General features: G+C 49.8%; 1 protein-coding gene across 8 annotated transcripts; it reads left to right on the top strand.

The window, feature by feature from the left end:
- Positions 1-1,671: 1,671 nt before the first annotated feature.
- Positions 1,672-16,683, top strand: CCL17 (C-C motif chemokine ligand 17). 8 transcript variants are annotated; one of them, XM_084757720.1, is made up of 4 exons: positions 1,672-1,807; positions 14,045-14,236; positions 14,907-15,024; positions 15,471-16,683. In XM_084757720.1, the coding sequence occupies exons 2-4, from the start codon at positions 14,167-14,169 to the stop codon at positions 15,562-15,564; spliced, it is 282 nt and encodes a 93-aa protein (XP_084613846.1). In that variant the 5' UTR covers positions 1,672-1,807; positions 14,045-14,166; the 3' UTR covers positions 15,565-16,683. The 8 variants fall into 8 exon arrangements, with proteins under 8 accessions (XP_084613846.1, XP_084613848.1, XP_084613843.1 ...); XM_084757722.1 differs by lacking the exon at positions 1,672-1,807 and adding an exon at positions 6,017-6,173 and having other exon boundaries at positions 14,121-14,236; XM_084757717.1 differs by lacking the exon at positions 1,672-1,807 and adding an exon at positions 6,017-6,173.
- The last annotated feature ends 3,129 nt before the right edge of the window (positions 16,684-19,812 follow it).

Genomic DNA, 19,812 nt, shown 5'->3' with positions numbered 1-19,812 from the left:
TCTGAGCAGCGCCGGGTGTGGTGGTGCACGCCTTTAATCCCAGCACTCAGAAGGTAGAGGCAGGTGGATCTTTGTGAGTTCCAGGCCAGCCTGGTCTACAAAGTGAGTCTAGGACAGCCAAGGCTACACAGAGAAACCCTATCTCGAAAAATAAAAACAAACAAACAAAAAAACAAAAAAAAATCTGAGCAGCTGGGCTCACCTGTGAGGGATTTTTCTTGATTGAATCATTTGAGATAGGAAGACCCACGCTGGTTTTCTGATCTGTGGAGTAAGGGCTATTATAGAAAGGGCTAAATGGAAGCCTTTAGAGTTACCTTAACCAGGCAAAATAATGAGCCTAAAAGAGCCCTGCATCCTTGGAGGATTAGCAGAAATCAGTGCCACCATCAAGGACTCAAAAGATGCAGGGGTAGTGGTTTGTGTCATAACTCCCTCTAACTTTGCTATGTGACCTGTGCAGAAGACAAACGGAGCATGGAGAATGACAGCTGACTGTCACAAACTTCATCAAGGCTGGAAAGAGAAATGGTTCCATTCACTGTCCGTCCCTAGTGACCCACTAGGAAAATACTTGCTTCCCGTTCCAGAGATCTTAAATCCCACTAAGGTTTGGTTCCAGAGCCAGGAACGCTCTGCCTGGAGACACAACAAATGCTTCATTGACCTGGAGGCTCTGACTCCACGCCCCTTCAGTCCCATCCCTGGTGCTCTGGGCTTCTGATGTTCTTGAGCCATCAAGGTAGGACAGGAATAACAGTGTTAAGGACAGGTGATTGATCCAGACTTCCAGAAAAAAAAAAATCAGATTGCTTCTCCCGAATGGGAACAAGGGAAATTGCATCTGGAGGGCAGGAGATGCTTTAGGGTATCTCTCAAAGTCATTATGTCTAATGATTAAAGTCAGCAGGAAACTACAACAGGCAGTACAGTCAGGGTGACAAAGGACACGGGCCCTTGAGGAATGAAGTCATGGATGGCTCTGGAGGAAGAACCAAGGCCTGCTGAGGTGCTTGCTGAAGGTAGGAAAATACCAAAATGGGTAACAGAGGAAGGTAGCTATAAATACCAGCTAAGGCCGCGTGACCAGCTGCAGAGCTGAGGATTGAATTGATGTGTTTCTGTCCTATTTTTGTTAAGAATGTGTCTATCCAGGTATTTGTTTTCTTTCCTCGATTTCTTAATCATGTAATGTAACATCAATTAAGGTACTACCAGCAGTTATTGTATTTATGCTGTGAGATATTAAAAGAATGTCCGTCAAGCAACGTTGCTACTTCTCCTAAAATGCATATGAAGTGTCTGAGGTTGTACGTGGGATAATGGAATATTTCTATCATCTTAGGTGTAATTATGGCTTGGTTATTGTTTCCATTTGTGAATTAAGCATGACATAAGGAGAGGTGAGTGTGTGTCAAGTTGACAAGGGGTGGGTTTTGGTGGCTATTTTTAGCTGTCACCTTGACTCAATCTTGACCTAAGAGCCCACACAGCTGGGCACATCTGTGAGGGATATTTTCTTGATTGGATCCTTTGAGGTGGGAAGACGCACCCTAAATCTGGGCCACACGTTCTCATGGTAGCCCATATATAGGACGTGGAAGAAGGAAGCACTTGGTCTTTGCCTGCTTGCCCTCGCACTCTCTGCTAGGTTTATTCCTTCACTGATGTCAGAGCCTACTTCTTCGGGGTTGCAACATATACTGAAGACCATCTGAGACTTCCAGCCTTGTGAGCTGAACAACCACTGGATTTTTGGGCCTTCTGTTGAGAGACAGCCATTGTTGGACTAGCTGGACCATAGCCTGTAAGTCATTCTAATGAGCCCCTTTGTACATACATAGATCATTCTAACAGTCCTGTTCCTCTAGAGAACCCTGACTAATACACCCGCCTGTCCCTGTGGTCACATGCTTTGTTTGTAGATCCTCTTGTCTGGGATACACTTACCCATCTTTGTTCCCCTGCCTACTCCCAGTCACCTTTGAACCTAGCTTGGATTGTCACTTCTCTCAAAGGCCTTTCTTGGCTTTGTGACAGTCTTCCATGCCTATAGCTGTGACTGTTGCTTCACTATGATTTTATAAGCTCCCTGGGGCAGAGGTTCCTGCTCCTCTCTCTGTGGCAGCGCCTCCATGGATACTGGAAGTGGTGACTAAGGAAAGGGACCGTCACTTGTGTCCTTCGGCACTCCCTAACCTGATGTCTGTGCTGTGCCCTCTCTAGTTAGCCTGCCTGTGGGGAACTGCATGTCTGGTGGGTATACCTAATTGCCTCCACCAGGCATGAGAAGTCGATGGCTGTCAGAGCAACACACCCTAATCCCTGTTGAACTGAATGAGCCTCCACCCACCATCATAACATGTCAGGATGTTGCTTCCCAGGCCAGGCCAGAATTCCCAGGAAGCCTGGGCTGGGACAATGACCTGCTTGTCCTCTAGCCTCCTTAGACAAGTGGCTAGTAGAGGAATCCAGCAGGCTTGAGCTCTGGGAAGTCTAAGAGCCTAAGTTCATTACTGGTGATGGTGGTGGTGGTGGTGGTGATGGTGGTGGTGGTGGTAATGATGGTGGTGGTGGTGGTAATGATGGTGGTGGTGGTGGTAGGTGTGTGTGTGTGTGTGTGTGTGTGTGTGTGTGTGTGTGTGTGTGTGTGTGTGTGTTTTACTGGAAGGCAACCAGAGCCTCATGCATGCTACCCACCAAGCCAGACCTCCATTTCTGCTTCAAGCCTTTAGACAAGTGTTCTCACATAACTCTGGCTGGCGCGCTAAGATGAGCTCATACTGAAAAAGAGCTATCTTTTCCAGATGGGTGTGCAAAGGCACAGAGAAGATTCAGGTGTATATCCAAAGTCACAAAGGTAGTAAGTGACTGAGCCAACAGTTGGCCTCTAGAAAGCTCAACTTGCTCTGCATCATCTGTGTGTCCTTATTGTGTAGAATAACATTTAGTCATGGTTTTAAATAACAATGAAATATGAGATATAAAATATGAAATATGCGCCACACCACAGATATTATATGAAGAAGTTTATTATATGAGCATGGGGAGAGAAGGAAGGAAGGCACCCAAGAGAGAGGGGTGGGGCATGGATCTGTCTTTTCATAATTCTGGGTAGGGCAATGCCTACTGGCAAGTAGGTGATGACATCATAGGTTGCTAGGCAGACTGGGGCAGAATCCTGACACGTGGGAAGAAAGATGTGAACCCATCAGCAAAGGATTAATGAGCAATACTAGGGGATGTGAGACATAGACACTAAAGTATGTTTTCAGAATTCCACACAGTCAGCCCATACCCCAGGGCTCACACACACAAAACCAACCAACCAACCATGGGTCCAAAATATCATATAAAAATTAAAAGCCCAGTGTGTGTGTGTGTGTGTGTGTGTGTGTGTGTGTGTGTCTGTCTGTCTGTCTGTCTGTCTGTGCACACCTTTAATCCCAACACTGGAGAGGCAGAGTCAGGTGGAGCTCTGTGAAATCAAGGATAGCCTGGTCTACATAATGAGTTCCAGGCCAGCCAGGTTTACTTAATGAGACTCAGCCTAAAAGAAAAACCAAAACAAATAAAACCAGGGCCTAGGGCATGGCTCAGGGGTAGAATGTTTGTCTCCTAGGCACAAGCCCTATGTTCTGTCCCCATAAAAAATCATATGTCTATTGAACCAATAATGACTTTTAAAATCATTTATTATTCCTCAGCAGTCCTGGGTAGACAGCGTTCACATGGTGCTTACGAAATGGCAGGTTATATAAGTGATCATGTAGAGATGAGTATGTAGGAGGATGATCAGAGAGATGAGGTAAATACTATACCATTTCACAGTAGGGACCTGAGCATCCTTAGGTGTTGGTATCCTCATCAGGCCCTGGATCCATCTTCCTGGAGTACTGAGAAGCAACTGGATATTAAGGGTGCACACACTGCTTAGAAAAGTAGAAAGAAACATGTGGGGCCAGCGTATCCCTGGCTCTGCTCTTCCTAGTACACGGGGACGTGACTGAGAAGTGCCTGAAGGCTGAGGGACACGGCTAACACACCTAAGTGCCCGAGCAGGACATGCAGGCGTGTGGCTCGCTGTGGTGATGCCTGTCTGGTCTGGCTCCCTTTGATTGGTCTGACTTCTAAGTCATCCTCCTGAGCAACCTGGGGCGGCAGGCTGAAGCTACCCTTCTGCTTTTTAAGTTACTCTGCCACCTCCTTCTTACTCTATGACTCCCTCACCATCTCCTTCCCCACTGTATGCTGTGTTGTTTTGTTTTGTTTGTATTTGAAATTGAACCTAGGGCCTCATACATATCTGGACAAAGGCTGTACCACTTATATATATTCCCATCTCTCTTTAAAAATACTTTAATTGTTTATATTATTTTATGTATGTGGATATTTTTTCTGTGTGCATGGCTATGTACCACTTGTGTGCCTGGTACCTACAGCAGCCAGCAGAGGGCATCAGATCCCTTGGAGTTGGAGTTCCGGACAGTTGTGAGCCAACACATGGATGCAGAGACTTGAATTCAGGTCTTCTCTAAAAGAGCAGTCCAGTCTTCTTAAGACAGCCTCACTAAGTAGACCGGGTTGGCCTTAAACTTGTGATTCTCCTGCCTCAGCCTACCAAGTATCTGAATCACAGTCCTGTGCCAGCAAGACCTGCCTGCACCACCCTAAAGACCCTCCTAAGGGCCGGGCAGTGGTGGCTCATGCCTTTAATACCAGTACTCGGGAGGCAGAGGCAGATGGATCTCTGAGTTTGAGGCCAGCCTGGTCTACAGGAAGAGTTCCAGGACAGCCAGGGCTGCACAGAGGAAACTGTGTCTCAGAAAATCAATCAATCAACCAATCAATCAATAAGCAAATAAATAAAATTAAAGAACCCCCTTCCCAAAAAGACCCACCTATGAGCCCTGCCACCTGCTCCCAGGAAGAGAAGGCATGGTAAAGGATCTGGCTGCTCAGGACATAGGGAGTAGAGAGGAGGAATGGGACTCATGTCCCATTACTTCCCTAAGTAATCAGCAAAGTCGACGCGACTCCAGTTATCTGTGGAGGTGGATTAAATTCTCTTAGTTTCATTTAAAAATAGAAGCGGCAGCTGAGAGCTGGAAGGAGCCCAGGCATGGCAGGGAAGCGGGTCTGTGTGTGCGGCAAGCAAGGCAGGGAGGAAGCTGTTGCCCCTTCTGGCTGGGGCAGATGCTGTGGGGTGCCAGCTTCTCTCTGGAAAGGGGATTCTGGGGTCTAGACCCTCCTCAGAAGGAGCCACACCTCTCCTTCTCAGTCCTGCCTGCTAGGGAAAGGTATGAAGTGGTTAGGGAGGTCAAATCACCAAGTGCTGATGGGGATTGACTTCTCGCTGATGGCTTTTTGGCTCTGGTTGGGATTGGATAACGTTACAGGGAATCCCAACAAAAAGCCTTTCCACCAGGCCAGATTCAGCAGGCTCCTAAGTGACTTGGGTCCCTAGCGCTGGCCCTGGTGCTGAACCAAGAGGGTTCACAGAGTCCCTGGCAACCCAAACAAGCTGCCACCCTAGCGACAGCACCCTGCTGACTTCTCAATGGTTTCTTTCATTGCACCCATCGGGTGAGCCTAGAACTGTCCCAGGGCTATTGGAGAACCAAGGACCTGGCTTTTGAAGTCGCCTGAGAACTGGAGTAAGTGCTCCATGGGAAGAGCTGGCCCTTAGCAATGGAAAACAAACAAACAAACAAACAAACAAACAAACAAAAAAGCGGACTTATACACTAGAGGGGAGCTCAGTATCCTGAGATCCAGACATCAGAGACATGGAGACAGGCTCATTATCATGAGAGAGCTTGTACAAAGGCTTATACACTCAGCCCCAGGAATTACACCAGACTGACTGGCTGGTTCTCTCCCCTCCCCTCCCCTCCCCTCCCCTCCTCTCTTCCTCCCTCCCTCCCTCCCTCTCCCACTCCCTCTCCACTGACTGTGGGACAGGAAATAAACTTCACACACACAAAAAAAGGTACACATTTAGACCCATGGCAAATGTGGTCGAGGTGCAGCTGGGAAACTAGTGACAAGCAGCAGACCTGGATGAGTCCACAGCAGAATGTCAGCAGAGACGGGGAAAGCGACGCCAAGGAGGTGCAGGATGCCGGCTGAAACAGGGGCCCCTCGTGGAACATTCAGATAAAGACCTCGAGGTGTGCAGATGTCTGCATACTGTTCTTCCAGGAGAGAATATGTTGGGCACGAGAGGTCAGTGCGGAGGCCAGAGCAGGTGAAGAAACAAGAGGGCTGAGGGTGGCCCAGGAGGGCTGTAGGCTTGTTCCCTGGGTGACCACAGAGCCTCCGGGAACTTCTAAGTACAGGAGAGCTGTGACTTCGGGGTACTGTGCCGAGGACAGAGTGCAGAGCGAGCGTGGCTGAAGTGGCCAGGGGGTAGAGTAAGGAATCCAGAGGAGAGAGGACGGTTTCTGAGGCTATAAAGGCGCCACACTGAGAGCTCTCCAGCAGATGGAATGTTGGGAGAGAGGAAGAAGTGGTTAAGATAGCACCCAGGTTTTTTGGGCTGTTCAACCGGAAGGAAGGGGAAGGTGGAGAACGGGGCGGGGGTGGAACGCGGAACGCGAGTGGGGGCGAGGGAATCAGGAACTCAGATCTGGACATGGGGGTTGGAGATGCCTATTTGGTGTGTTGAGTAGGAAGCTGGATATGTGAGTCTGCAGTTTGTGAAAGCCGGAGTCACCAGCCTATAGATGGTGTTTTTTTTTTCTTTCTTTCTTTCCTGCTATAGTCACCAAAAGGCACTGCAGACTTCTGATGTCATTACTATTATTACTTTCATCTTGCAGTTGTAGAAACTAAGGCTCAGAGTGGGGGTGACTTTGAACTCAAAGTCCCACCACCCATTATTGGTAGACTGAAGTCCCAAGCCAGGCACCCAGCATCCCCTTTGCTTCTAACTCTTCTGCTGCGAGGAACCCTGGCTTTGTATCTTCCAGGGTATGGTGCTCAAGGGGTAGGCAGATTTGGAGGCATCTCCCAGGAATGAAAGGGACAGCCTCAGCCACACAGACTCAGAAGGACATGGGGAGCCGGTGTTGTCAGCTTTTCTAACCATGTGACAAATGCCTGGGGGAAGTACAGTAAAGGAGGAAGGACTTAGTCTGACTTTTCTTTCTTTTTTTCTTTTTTTTAATAATCCAGGTCACAGCGTCTCTATAATTTTTAAATCTTTTTTGTTTATTTATTATGTATACAGTGCACATCAGATCATATTATAAATGGTTGTGAGCCACCATGTGGTTGCTGGGAATTGAACTCAGGACCTCTGGAAGAGCAGTCAGTGCTCTTAACCACTGAGCCATCTCTCCAGCCCCTAGTCTGACTTTTTTTCAAGTGCTTTCGCTCAGGTCTGTGTTGAGTCAGAAAAGCATGACAGAGGGCCATGGTGGAACAAGGTTGCTCGTCTCAAGGAAGGCGGGACACAGAGGGCGCAAAACCAAGATGTTTTTACAAGGCGCATCCCCACGCCACCCCCAGTGGTCGATCACCTTTCTTTAAGCAGGCCCCATTTTTCATAGCCCATTTAGTACGAATTCATCAGTGCAGAGACAAAAAAATCAAGTTAACACCCTTGTGAGCAAATTGCCTTTCTCTTCAAATGTTTTTAAATTACTGTTTAAAAAAAAAAGTCTGTGTGTGGCATGTGCCACCGTGTTCCTGTGTAGGTCAGAGGACAACTTGCTGAAGTTGGTCCCCGTCTTCTACCATGTGGGTTCCTAGGATCAAACTCAGGCCATCAGGTACCTTTAGCCACGGAGCAAAATTGCTGTGTTTGTTTTATTTTATGTGTATGAGTGTTTTTCCTATATGTGTGTATGTACACCACATGTGTGCCTGGTGCCCAGAATGAAGTGTCCGGTCCCCTGGAACTGAAGTTATAGGTAATGGTTGTGAGCTAGCATGTGAGTGCTGGGAACCGAACCTGGGTCCTCTGGAAGAGCCGTAAATGCTTTTAAGCACTGAGCCATCTCTCTAGAACCTACATATAAGCCTTTTGGGAGACACTTCATATATCCAAACCATACAGATCCATTTATGGCTAATTTTTTTTTTTTTGAGAAAGGGTTTATTTAGTCCTGGCTGTCCTGGAACTCACTATGTAGACCAAGCTAGCCTCGAACTCACAGAGATCCTCTTGCCTTTACTTCCTGGGTGCTGAGATTAAAGGTGTGTGCCACTGTTCTATGAGATGGTTATTTTTCGAGAGAGGAATAGAGTCTCACTGTGTAGCCCAGGCTAGCCCCAAGCTTTTAACCCTCCTTCCTTAGCCTCCTGGATACTGGGATTATGACCATACATGCTATGGTCAAAGTGGTCAAAGTGACCTCGTGCAGGAGTCACCAGGGGCAGGTATGCAGGCTAGACGGCAGTAGGAGAAACTTCCCAGGAGGAAGTGGGCCCATGGGTTGGATTGTGTGGGTGGAAAGGAAGAGACTGAGTTGGTAAAATGAGGAGGAGGTGAGGAAGAGTGACAGAGCAGAGCCTCTGTCTGATGAGGTATGGGGGTTGGAGGCCAGGAATGAGTCAAGGGCGAAGCTTCAGGCTCGGGGATGACGACAGGGAGGTGAGAATGATGTTGGTTTGACCAAAAAAGGGGAGGATGGTTGGCGAGGCAACTTGGTCCTGAGGCTGAGTGGATGCAGAAAGGATGATGGTTCCTTCCAGGAGCATATTCATTATTAGGACAGACTTCACAGGGCTGACAGACTGCAAGGCGAAGGGCTGAGGGAATCCACAGACAGACAGGCAATTGAGTGAGAAACAGGGCCCAGTGGTCAACGTTTGGAGCTGGGGGTGTAGATTAAGGAAGTGCATGTCCAGAGGAGAAGGTGACATAAGGAGGGGCAGTGGGCTGCTTGGAGCAAAAGCAAAGTCCAAAACATGCTCCTGCCACTCGCTGGTAGGTTTCTAAACTGCTCGGAAGAGGCCCATTTTCTCACCTGAGAACAAGGGGGGGGGGGGATGTCAGGCAGGCAGAGTTCTTTATGAAGCAGGGGAACAGGCAGAGAGGGCTCCGGGGTCCCTACCATGGATGGCATGTGTGGATCCTCACAAGAAGTAACTGTTGTTATTATTATCAGTTGTTATTGTAACCACATTTATTTCTCTCACCTGCTTCTGTCAGAAACTTAGTGCTAAAGCTGTGGATGAGAAAGGAGGCCCCTGTGGGAGGAAGGCAGACTGTGTGACCCCAGCTACCAGAGAAGCAATTCAGATTTTCAGACATGCCCACAACCCACAGGAAGCTGTGAACTAGAGAAAGGGTCGTGGCTACACCCTAGAGACCCCCAAATGTGTCTGGTTTCCTCACATAAAAGGCATTAAGCTTATTTATCTGCCTCGTTCAAGATGGAGGGACTCCAGAGAGACCCATGAGTTGCGGGGCACACTGAGGCAGTTAAGTTAAACTGCATATAGTGGCTCACACCTAGAATGCCAATACTTGGGGAACTGAGGCAGGAGGACTGTGGCTTCAAGGCCACCTGGGCTACATTGGTGGAACGCTGTCTAATAATAATAATAATAATAATAATAATAATAATAATAATAACAACAACAACAACAACAATAATAATAATAATAATAATTTGTTAAACTTGGTGTAACATCCCTCTAATCCCAGCACTCAGGATGCTCAGGCTAAATGACTATGAGTCTAACACAGCCTGCAAAACATAGGAAAAACTGACATTTAAGTAAAATAAACAATTGTTCTGAAGTGAAGAAGCTGAGCATGAATCTTCCTGCAGTTCAGAAGCTGTTAAGTGGCCATGCATCTGTGCATGCACGTATCTATCCGTTCGTCTCTCAGGCCACTCCACTGGCACGCACGTTCCTCCGCACATCCACCCATCCACTCATTGACCCACCTGCCATCCATCCAACCGTCCGTCCAACCACACACCTCTTCCATTCATTAGTGGATACATTTTATTGAGCACCTGCTATGTTCTTGGGGTGCATTGGGGTCCTGGTATTTTTGTGGATTCCACAGTCTGAAATGTCACCATAACAGCGAATCAATGGCCTCTGAACACACGGAAGGCTGGTGGTCGAAGACACGAGCAGCCCGACCCATGATCTGAAGAAGACTAGGGAGGAAGGGATGGGGAGAGGTGGACGGGCATGCTTTGGACAGGAGGAACAGCCCTGGGTGTCCATAAACTGAATGCTGAGCAGCAGGTGGTGGCAGCTGTAGGAAGGGCTGAGGCTGGGGAAGTGGAGGAGGAGGGTATAGGGGGTATAGGGGAGCAGGGAGTAGCCTTCCTCATATGATGTGGGGAAAGATTGCTGGGTGTTAAAATTGAGGACCCACTGGGCAGAGCCCTGGGACGACATTTCTGAGCCACCTTTCATTCCTGCTACGTGACAAGTTTCACAAACCGTTGTAGGTGATGAACAGCTTCCAGCCTGGCGCCCTGCTCTGTGACCTAGGGCATCTTAAGCCTGCCCCCAAACCTTTAGGATCCAAGCCTAGGAAGAGTCTGGGATAGAAACAGGGACATCTCATACCTTTCAGGATAAAAGACCCAGAATTCCACTGGTCCAGCTCTTTCTGGTTGGTCAAAGTAGAGAGGATCCCAATGATTCTAAGAGCTAGGGTCTAGCTGGTTGTGCCTTGGGTACTCCCTTGAGGCAGGAGTTCAGAGCTGCCTTTAGTTGGAGGGGTCTGGACATGGCATGCCCAAAGATTGTAGGAAGGTTCCCAGGGAATCCATTCCATTGCTGAGATAATGGAGCGGGTATGGCATGGTGAGGAAAGCCCCTCACAAATGCCCCTTCACGTTTACTCCCCAGCAGCACTGAACTGTAGCCTCGCTCTGTACTCACCCCTGCTGTCTGGTCCGCCTTCACCTGTTAAGGGACGTCAGGTTGGACATTTCTGGCCTAGCGAACGGGCAGTTTCCCTACGGGGATTCCATGCTAGTCTCCCAGCTTATCTCTGCCAGTGCTCCCTTCCGTACCTCTGTTCCATGCCCTGGGTATGAATGTCCCTTCCCGCTCCTCTGGGTGGGTAGGAATTCTACCTGCAAAGACCTGCGAATTGCCACCTCCTCCTCAGCAGCCCTCCAAAGTGTCTGTCTCGCCTGTAGCTCCCTCCCCACTTGCTGGGTAATCTCCCGAAGCGCCCCGAAGGTGGGCTGCACGGACCTGAGGGCACACCTAGGCAACTGGCTCTGCTGCCCTGCCTCCCTCAGGTCAGGAGGTGGCCCCGTCAGAGCCTTCTGTTCTTGTGGCCTGACTGCTTCCCTAGAAGGACGGGGGATTTGGGTCTTTCTGGAGAAAAAAGATCTGAGTGTGCAGTCAAGCAGAGGCCTTGAAACCCACACGGGGAGTTTCCCAAGTGGTGCTTTAGGCTGTGTCCCCGGCAACAGAGTTGTTGATTGCGGCATAATCAACCATGACTGTGCTGGGAGCACACAGCAGCTTGTGCTGGCCTCTGCCACAAGAGGCTGGGCAGGACCTACTTGGGAAGAGGGTGCCAGCGGGGGGATAGGAAGTCGGGTGCGGGCGGGCGGGGAGGGGGGGGCGAGGGGTGAGCACAGTGAGGTTAAGAGATCCTCATAAGCGGCAGATCGGCAGACAGCTCCCTCCCACCTCTCTCTCAAGCTTGGGGCTCCTGTTTCCAGGCTACAGCCTCCTGGGTCGCGGCTAGGCATAGGTCATCTCTTCTCTTAGGGCGTGCACCCTCCCTTGCCCTCCTCTCTGAAGCACTGGAAGCCTGGCCTGAGGTGGGGGCGGGGAGGGGGTAGGGGTACAGCTTGCCGAGCTACTCAGCTACAAGGCAGTAGGAAGGACAAAGAATCTGGCAGCTGTGGGACTCCAAGGGAAGCAGAGAATTGCTCGGATGAGGCCTGGCCAAGGAAGACCCCATTTTTGTCAGTTCTTGTTTGTTTGTTTGTTTGTTTGTTTGTTTTTCAAACAGGGTTTCTCTGTGTAGCCTTGGCTGTCCTGGACTCGCTTTGTAGACCAGGCTGGCCTCCGAACTCACAGCGATCTGCCAACCTCTGCCTCCCTAGTGCTGGGAGTAAAGGTGTATGCCACCACACCCCAGCTTTGTCAGTTCTTAAGGAGGTTCCTGGGAATTGTCTGGACCTCCCTTCACTGGGGATGAAATTGAGGCCGGGAGAGCATTTGTGAGATGCCCTAGGTCACACAGCGAAGCAGCGCACAGCGCAGCGGCAAGGAAGCCTGGCCAACAAGGAAGTTTAGCTAAAGTAGGGGAAAGCCCAGGCTTCAGGACCTAAACCAGCCAGCCTCCTGCAGGGGAGGAAGAATGCCTGGACTTTCTCTCCAGCTCAAGAATGTCCCAGGGACTGCTGGGTTTATATTCTGACCACTGTTCCCAGGAGTCTAGTTTCAACAGACTATGTTCAACCACTCCCAAAACGGGGGTTTCTCTGTGTACCCCTGGGTGTCCTGGAATTCACTCTGTGGACCAGGCTGGCTTCGAACTCACAGAGACCCCACCTGTCTCTGCCTCCCGAGTGCTGGGATTAAAGGTGTGCGCCACCGTCACCAGGTTCTTAACATCACTTTTGGTGAAAATTTAATGGCAGTTCAATGACTAACACAGGACCAGACCTGGCAGCATTGGGGTTGGGGGATGGGGGCGTATAGGGTTTTGTTGCAAACTGCCTCTGGTTACTTGCAGGCACTGAGAAGCCAGGCACAGAATTCAAGTGTCGGTATCAAAGCCCAGGCACCTGCAGGCCTCCACCACCCTGCCGGCCAGAATGCTGCCCACCTGGGGCAGGCATTTAGTGGATGGAGGCTTTGGCTGGGAAAGCCTCTTAGTCTGAGGGACAGAGCAAATTCAGTGATGCTCTGGCCTTGGGGTGGGATTGAAAGAAAATGGAGATGTGGAAAGGGAAAGGGGCCCCTTACCCTGGGTTTTTCTTGCTGGCAGAGAGCCAAGAGTCCTAACACAAATTGCTGGGTGGGGCTGAGATGTGTCTCAGTTGGTAGAGTGCCTGCTAGCACATACATGCAGAATATCTATACACATAAATATAGTAAAAAATAAAAATTTAATAAAATAAAAACTTAAGAGTAAAAGAAAAAAAAACCCGAACATCGAAACTGGGCATGATGGCACATACTTTATTTGTGTGATGCCCTGGGTTATACAGCAAAGCAGTGACATTCCCCTTTATTTTGCGATAGGGCCTCACCAGCACCCATGAACTCTGATAGCTGGGGCTGGCCTTGAACTTGAAACCTCCTTGTCTCAACCTCCCCAGTTGCTGGGATTCCAGGTCTAACTAGGCCGGTTTCTTTTTCTCAATAGACTCTTACTTTGTTTCATAGTGACTCATCCTGAAATGCTTTTCTGGGCACTGATGTGACAGTCTCGGGGTGACGCTGAAAGTGCCACATAGGTTTTAAAAGTGTGCTTAGAGCCTACAAATGCTAATCAGGCTTCCAGGGCGGCCTCTGGTGTGTGGCGCTCTCTTCATATCAGAGGCAAAGGGGCCCCATTTCTGAGAACTGGGCTTTCCAACCCCCTGAAGCGCACATGTAGGCACACAGTGATTAAAGCCCCACTCGGCTTAGCCTCCTGGGGTCAGGGTCAGCCTGGGGAAGAACAAAGACAGTCTCTCAGCCTCATGTGAGCACCTGGTTTCCTCAGGATGGAGCTAGGCCTTTTCTACAGAACCGGCTCCCCCTCCTGTGGACCTCCTGGACTCCAGAGCCCTGACTGGCACAGTCCCTAAGAGCTCTGTCTAGCACCCCTGCCCTGCCCCCGTGGGGCACTAGGCATGAAGGAAGTTCACCAGCACTAGGACAGGGGATGAAATGAGTTGAGGCTGAGGCCCTGAGCCCTGCTGACAGAGGAACCAAGAAATGTTCCCTTTGAAAAGAGAAGTATGTCATTGTCATGGCCCCCACAGACCCCACCTCTGTCCCAAGTGAGGTGCCCATTCTCCGGAAAGCCACAAACATTCCCAGGTAGACTTCTCCTGAATTATCTCAAATTCTCCGAATTTCTTTGATCTGGAAGGATTAAAGGAGGGGACAGGAGGCGTAGGGTGACCACCGAAGAGGTTAAATAGGTCATTTCAACTCTGGACACCAAGGCAAGCAGAAGGACCCACAGAGATCGTCCCTTGGGCTTCTAGCACCATGATGTCACTTCAGATGCTGCTCCTGGCTGCCCTGCTTCTGGGGACCTCACTGCAGCACACCAGCGCTGGTGAGAGCTGGGCACAGACAAGACAGGGCAGGGGAGGAGCCCCACAGCCACACACAGACCACAGGCAGAAACACCAGCTGTGTGACTTACACCCTGTCTGAGGCCACAGGGCTGGCAGCAAAAGCCCTGCGGGGAGGACAGTGGTGCTGGGGTGATGGGGATGTTGTTAGGCACCTGACCTGGACACCTGCCTGGTGACACCATGGGCAGCACATCTCATCCTGAGATGTTAGGACATAGCGGCCTTGGCTGTGGGCTCATGAGACAGAAGGAATGATTCTTACTTAGAATGGCAATCATTTGTTTCATCAGTGGGCTTTCACGTATCATCAGGGACAGCATAAAGATGGAGAGTTGGTTCCAAGGATGTATGAAAAAGAGATTTTTTATATTTACTTTAGAAAGGGAAGTTGAAATAAGGCTCCTGGGTGCAGGCAGCTGCACTTGCAGACGCACACAGACGAATATGCAGACGTAAGGAGACCATACGGACACACATGTACACAGACACCCCACCTCCATGACAACAGACATACCAGGAACAAACAGAATACAAAGAGAGGCACATGCAGCTATCATCACCCATAGGCTCACACATATGGGGACACTCCATGGGTCCTCAGGCACATGTCCAGACCCCTATAACGCCTTCTTCTTATTGCTCTTCTAGCCCGAGCCACCAATGTAGGCCGAGAGTGCTGCCTGGAGTACTTCAAGGGGGCCATTCCCATCAGGAAGCTGGTGACATGGTACAGGACCTCACTTGAGTGTCCTAGGGATGCCATCGTGTGAGTTCCTCTCTGTTCCATTCCTATACCCGGGACCCAGAGTGGTAAAGTGGGAGGGCCTTGGAGTACCCAGGGAGGGCCACTGGGACAGAGGGAAGGAAAGCACAGCCTTCTTCCCCTGGGCCAGTAGCCCTGGGCATTCAGGGGAGCCCTTATACCCCATACAACTGAAAAGGGCTTCAACCTCTTCATTTATTTGTTGTGAAATGGAGGCGCCAGGATGGATAGGACACCCCAGGTAGCAGAACCAGTAGACAGCAATGCAGTCACCTCTTCCTCTCGGATCTGAGTGTCTGGTCACTTCTACTCGTCAGGCCTGAGGTGCTGTGAGGCGCCAGGCATGAAGTCCTGCAGCCCTGGCCCTCGGGAGGCAGGAATGGAGTCAGGACCCCAGTAGGAAAGAATTGCACAATGGCACCTCATACCCACTGCCTTCTCCTGTGTAGGTTCGTGACTGTCCAGAACAGGCTCATCTGTTCAGACCCCAAAGACAAGCACGTGAAGAAGGCCGTCAGATACCTGAGAAGCCTAGAGCAGTAGCCTGTGATCTCCCCCGCGCACCCCATCTCGCCGCGCACTTGGAGACTTGGTGTCCATGTGTCCATTGGTGTCCGTGATCTCAACCTTAAGTTGCCTGTGTCCGGTGGAGGCCTTAAGATCCTAAGAGGAGCTGCAGAGTGGGAGTTCCTGCCCCCTCCCCCTTATGGACTTGAGCTACAGGCACCAAATATAAATAAATATAAATAAATAAAAATAAATAAATATATAAAGCCCACACTGATTAAAATTCTCTTCCTTCATTCTGGGTCAGTGTGTCCTGGCCCCCACAGTGCAGAACTCCTTCCACTTTGATGGGTCACACTGGACAGCTGGCCCTGCTCTGCCGAGGCTAACTGAGGCTTTAAGGGAGACGTGGCCCCATACAAGTGAGAGGTGGGACTGAGGGAACATGGGGCAGGGGCAAGGGCAGGGGCAGAGGTGGTCAAGGAGCACAGCAGGGCCCTCACCAATGGTCCCTCCTCCCTCTGTATTCCATGGAAAGTGTCCGAAGGAGTTCCAAGGAGGACCTGTCTTCTCTGCACCCCAAATCTCTCGATCACCCCAAGGCCAGCTCCTGTGCAGGATACCGTTGTAAACATGTCCAGACCCTCCTGCGTGTCTTCCTGTAGACCCTGTCTCTCTCCTCCATTTCTGAGAGCCCTCACTGCCGTGTCTCTGGCTCCGGGACATTGTTGCCCTTCCCTTTCCCATGGATTGGGTGCCTCTCTATGTGCTATTTAGCTGTACCGCTAAGCTGGCTTCATGGGGCCCTGGGTCCCCTATGGTTCCTGGCCTACTTCATCTCCTTCTGGTCTCAGGTTCCAGTTGGCCCCTGGCCCACGATTCCTCCTCAGTCCCCGCTGTACATGTGGAAGACTGCTCTGATGCCAACTCCCCAGGTACTGGGATTTCCTCCCAAGCTCTTAAGGGCTGCCTTGCCACTGGCCTGTGGTGCTGGTGGTTCACCAAAACTATGCCTGTGTGTGCTTGTAGACCTGGCTCCGCCATTCCGCTGGGGCTCCGTGAGCACTCCGGGACCACTGTGAGCCACTGAAGAATTGGCACAGGAGTTTATAAGGCCCCTCTGTCCACGTCTAGGTCAGAGCTGGAGCCACCACAGCCTGTGGGGAGAATTAAGGTTTTAGTATTCCAGGTTAACTTTGCTCAGCCAGCAAGCCTCTGTTTCTGGGTGGTGTAATAGCACAAGCAAGGGTCCTCCTCTTCCCAGGACTCTGCCAGGCTGAGCTGCAAGTTACTGGGTGGGTGGGGGTGGGGGGAGGGTGGGGGGGAAGGTTTTTCAATCTGCTGCCGCCACCTTCTGGCCAGTCTTTGCCACAGAACAAATGCCAAGATAAGCAGAGGCCTGTGAGAGGTGGGAGGTTTCCTGTGGTCACTGGAGAGAGTAAAAGGGCTGTTTCAAGGCCTCTGGGTAGGAAAAGTGTGGGGTCACAAGTGGCAACAAAATGTTGGGTTAAGAGGAAGAAGGTGTAAGCTGTGTGTGGTAATATACCAGCACGTTCCTGGGGGGGGGGGGCACGTTTAGGAACTGTGGCTTGAAGACTCATGCTTAATAAGAGGGGGAACAGCATGAGAAAGCTGGGTGGGCAGTGAGGGAGGAGGCCGGGCATGCATTGGTCCTTCTGTCTTCAAAGTGCCTCCTCTGCCCACTTCTAAAATAACAGTTTCCTTTTGGCGCCCAGTGAAAATATGGCCACCTTCAGGAGACCTTCTATGGTCTTTTTAATTTTGTAGGATACTCCTAGCCCAACGTACATGAGCCTAATCTTGGCCAAATGTCACCTGTTAATTTAGGGGGCTTAGATTTCCCCCAATAAGTTTATAGTCTTTGTGAACTCAGTAAGCAAATTGTTATATAGTGGACATTTGATGATATATCTTGTCAACAATGGCTGGATGAATTCTAAAAGGCACACCCACGGGGAAATACATTTCCAGAGAATCTCTAACACTGGGGTTTGAAGCATCCTTCAAGATGTGGAAATTGAAAGCGGGCAGTTCTCCAACTGGCCACCAGGGGGCATGCCAGCATTGAAATAGAGGTCTTGGCTGATTGAAGCTACAGAAGACCTTAGACAGGGATGTCTGTAGCTGGTCCGGTGGATCCCTGGAGGATCAGGAAGCCACCAAATACACTGCCAGAGCTAGCAGGATGAAGGTGGGGATCACGGGGACTTGCAGGGCCACCAACACCAGAAGGAGCTAGGGCAAACTCCAAGAGCACTGAGCAAGAAGCACCCAGGCTTCCATCTCCTTCACCTGTCATTGTCTATTTGGCATCTATTTAAATACCAGTGTTTGTATGTCTGTGATCCAACTTTTGTGAGTTTTTAAAACTTATTATAGCTGGCGTGGTGATGCACACCTGTAATCCCAGCACTCAGGGAGGCAGAGGCAGGAGGGTCTCTGTGAGTTCGAGGCCAGCCTGGTCTACAAAGTGAGTCTAGGACAGCCAAGGTTACACAGAGAAACCCTGTCTCGGAGGGGGAAAACACAATAAAACGAAGAAACAAACAAAAAACTGGCTCATGCTGGCTCATGCTGGTGTGAATGTCTCCAGAGTCAGCAAGAGCCATGCAGGTCCAGCTTCGGAGAGTTCTGAAGTCACACCCTCAAGGGGGCTCCTCCTCTCCTCCTTCTGCCTCCCCCTCTCTTTCTAGGTTGGGTCTTACTCTGTGGCCCTGGTTAGCCTAGAACTCAGAGATCTACGTGCCTCTGCCTTTGGAACCCTGGGATTAAAGGCATTCATCACCATGTTAGGCTAGGAAAATTTTCAGATGAGATCATAAGGTGGTTTCTAGGGTGACCTGGAGAGGAGTACAGGCTGAGGAGATGAAGCCATAGACCCTGAGGATTAAAGAAATCCTTACTATCCTAGGGAGTTAAGACATGTTTTGACTACAAAACAAAACAAAATTCACAGTTGTGTTTGTAAGACTCTCTCTCTCTCTCTCTCTCTCTCTCTCTCTCTCTCTCTCTCTCTCTCTCTCGTTTTTGTTTTTTCAAGATAGGGTTTCTCTGTGTAGCCCTGGCTGTCCTGGATTCTTTTATTTTGTTTTGTTTTTGTTTTTGTTTTTCGAGACAAGGTCTCTCTGTGTTAGCCTTGGCTATTCTGGACTCACTTTGTAGACCAGACTGGCCTTGAACTCACAGCGATCCACCTGCCTCTGCCTCCCGAGTGCTGGGATTAAAGGCGTGCACCACTATGCCCAGCTTCAGAGTGCTGTTATTAAAGCCATTCGCCACCAAGCCTGCTTTTATCTTTCTTTTTTGTAGACGACAGTTTTCTTTGAAGATCTTTGTGTATGTGTGTGTCAGTTTATGTGTGGGTATCAAGAGGCTAGAAGGTGTCAGATCTCCTGGCGCTGGATATACAGGCAGTGTGCGCCATCTGTCTTGGGTGCTGGGAACTGAACTCAGGTCCTCGGGGAAAACAGTAAAATTTAACTGCTGAGCCATCTTTCCAGACCTTTATTTTTTTCTGGCTAATTCTTGAATTGCGTCTCTAATTACTTTGGTATTTTGTGTTTTGTTTTGTTTCATTTTTCCATTTCATTTTGGGCTTTTACTACCTTCTTCTGCATAGCTCTTACTGATTCCCAGCCTTTTTGCATTTTTAGGTTGGAGAGATGGCTCAGCGGTTAAGAGCACTAGCTGCTCTTCCAGAGACCTGGGTTGGATTCCCAGCGCCCACATGGCACTAATGCTCGTCTAACTCTAGTTCCTGGGGATCCAGGCCCCCTTCTGGCTTCTAGGGGAACTGCATACACATGGTACACATGTAGATTCTGGAAAGACACCCACACATAAATCGCAAAAAAAAGTTTCATTGAAGGTGACTCATAAGATGGTGTGTGTGTGTGTGTGTGTGTGTGTGTGTGTGTGCGCGCGCGCGCGCGCACACGCGTATGCGTGCATGCGCATGTGCGCATGTATTAGGTAGTGAGTCACTCCATGTAATGAGACCCTATGTGGCTGACATACCCATAAATTTATGGGGAGAGGATCTTTTACAACAATGGGGTACTCAAATTAATATTCCTATAATCTCAGAGACAGACAATGATGAGATTAGGGGTGAAATGGTGATGCTTCTGGGGAAGGTGTTGACATGTGTAATCAAGAACAACCACAAACTATGCCCATGGCCCAAACACAAGTATTGAGCTTCACAGGTATTTAGTTTCCAAATGTATAAAAAGAGAGTTTTTAACCCCTTTTCTCTCCTAT

This window comes from Acomys minous (genome assembly GCF_964271855.1).
Source record: "Acomys minous genome assembly, chromosome: 14".
Classification (NCBI taxonomy): Eukaryota; Metazoa; Chordata; class Mammalia; order Rodentia; family Muridae; genus Acomys; species Acomys minous.
The sequence above is the reverse complement of the archived record's forward strand: the minus strand, read 5'-3'. Positions and strand labels throughout refer to the sequence as shown.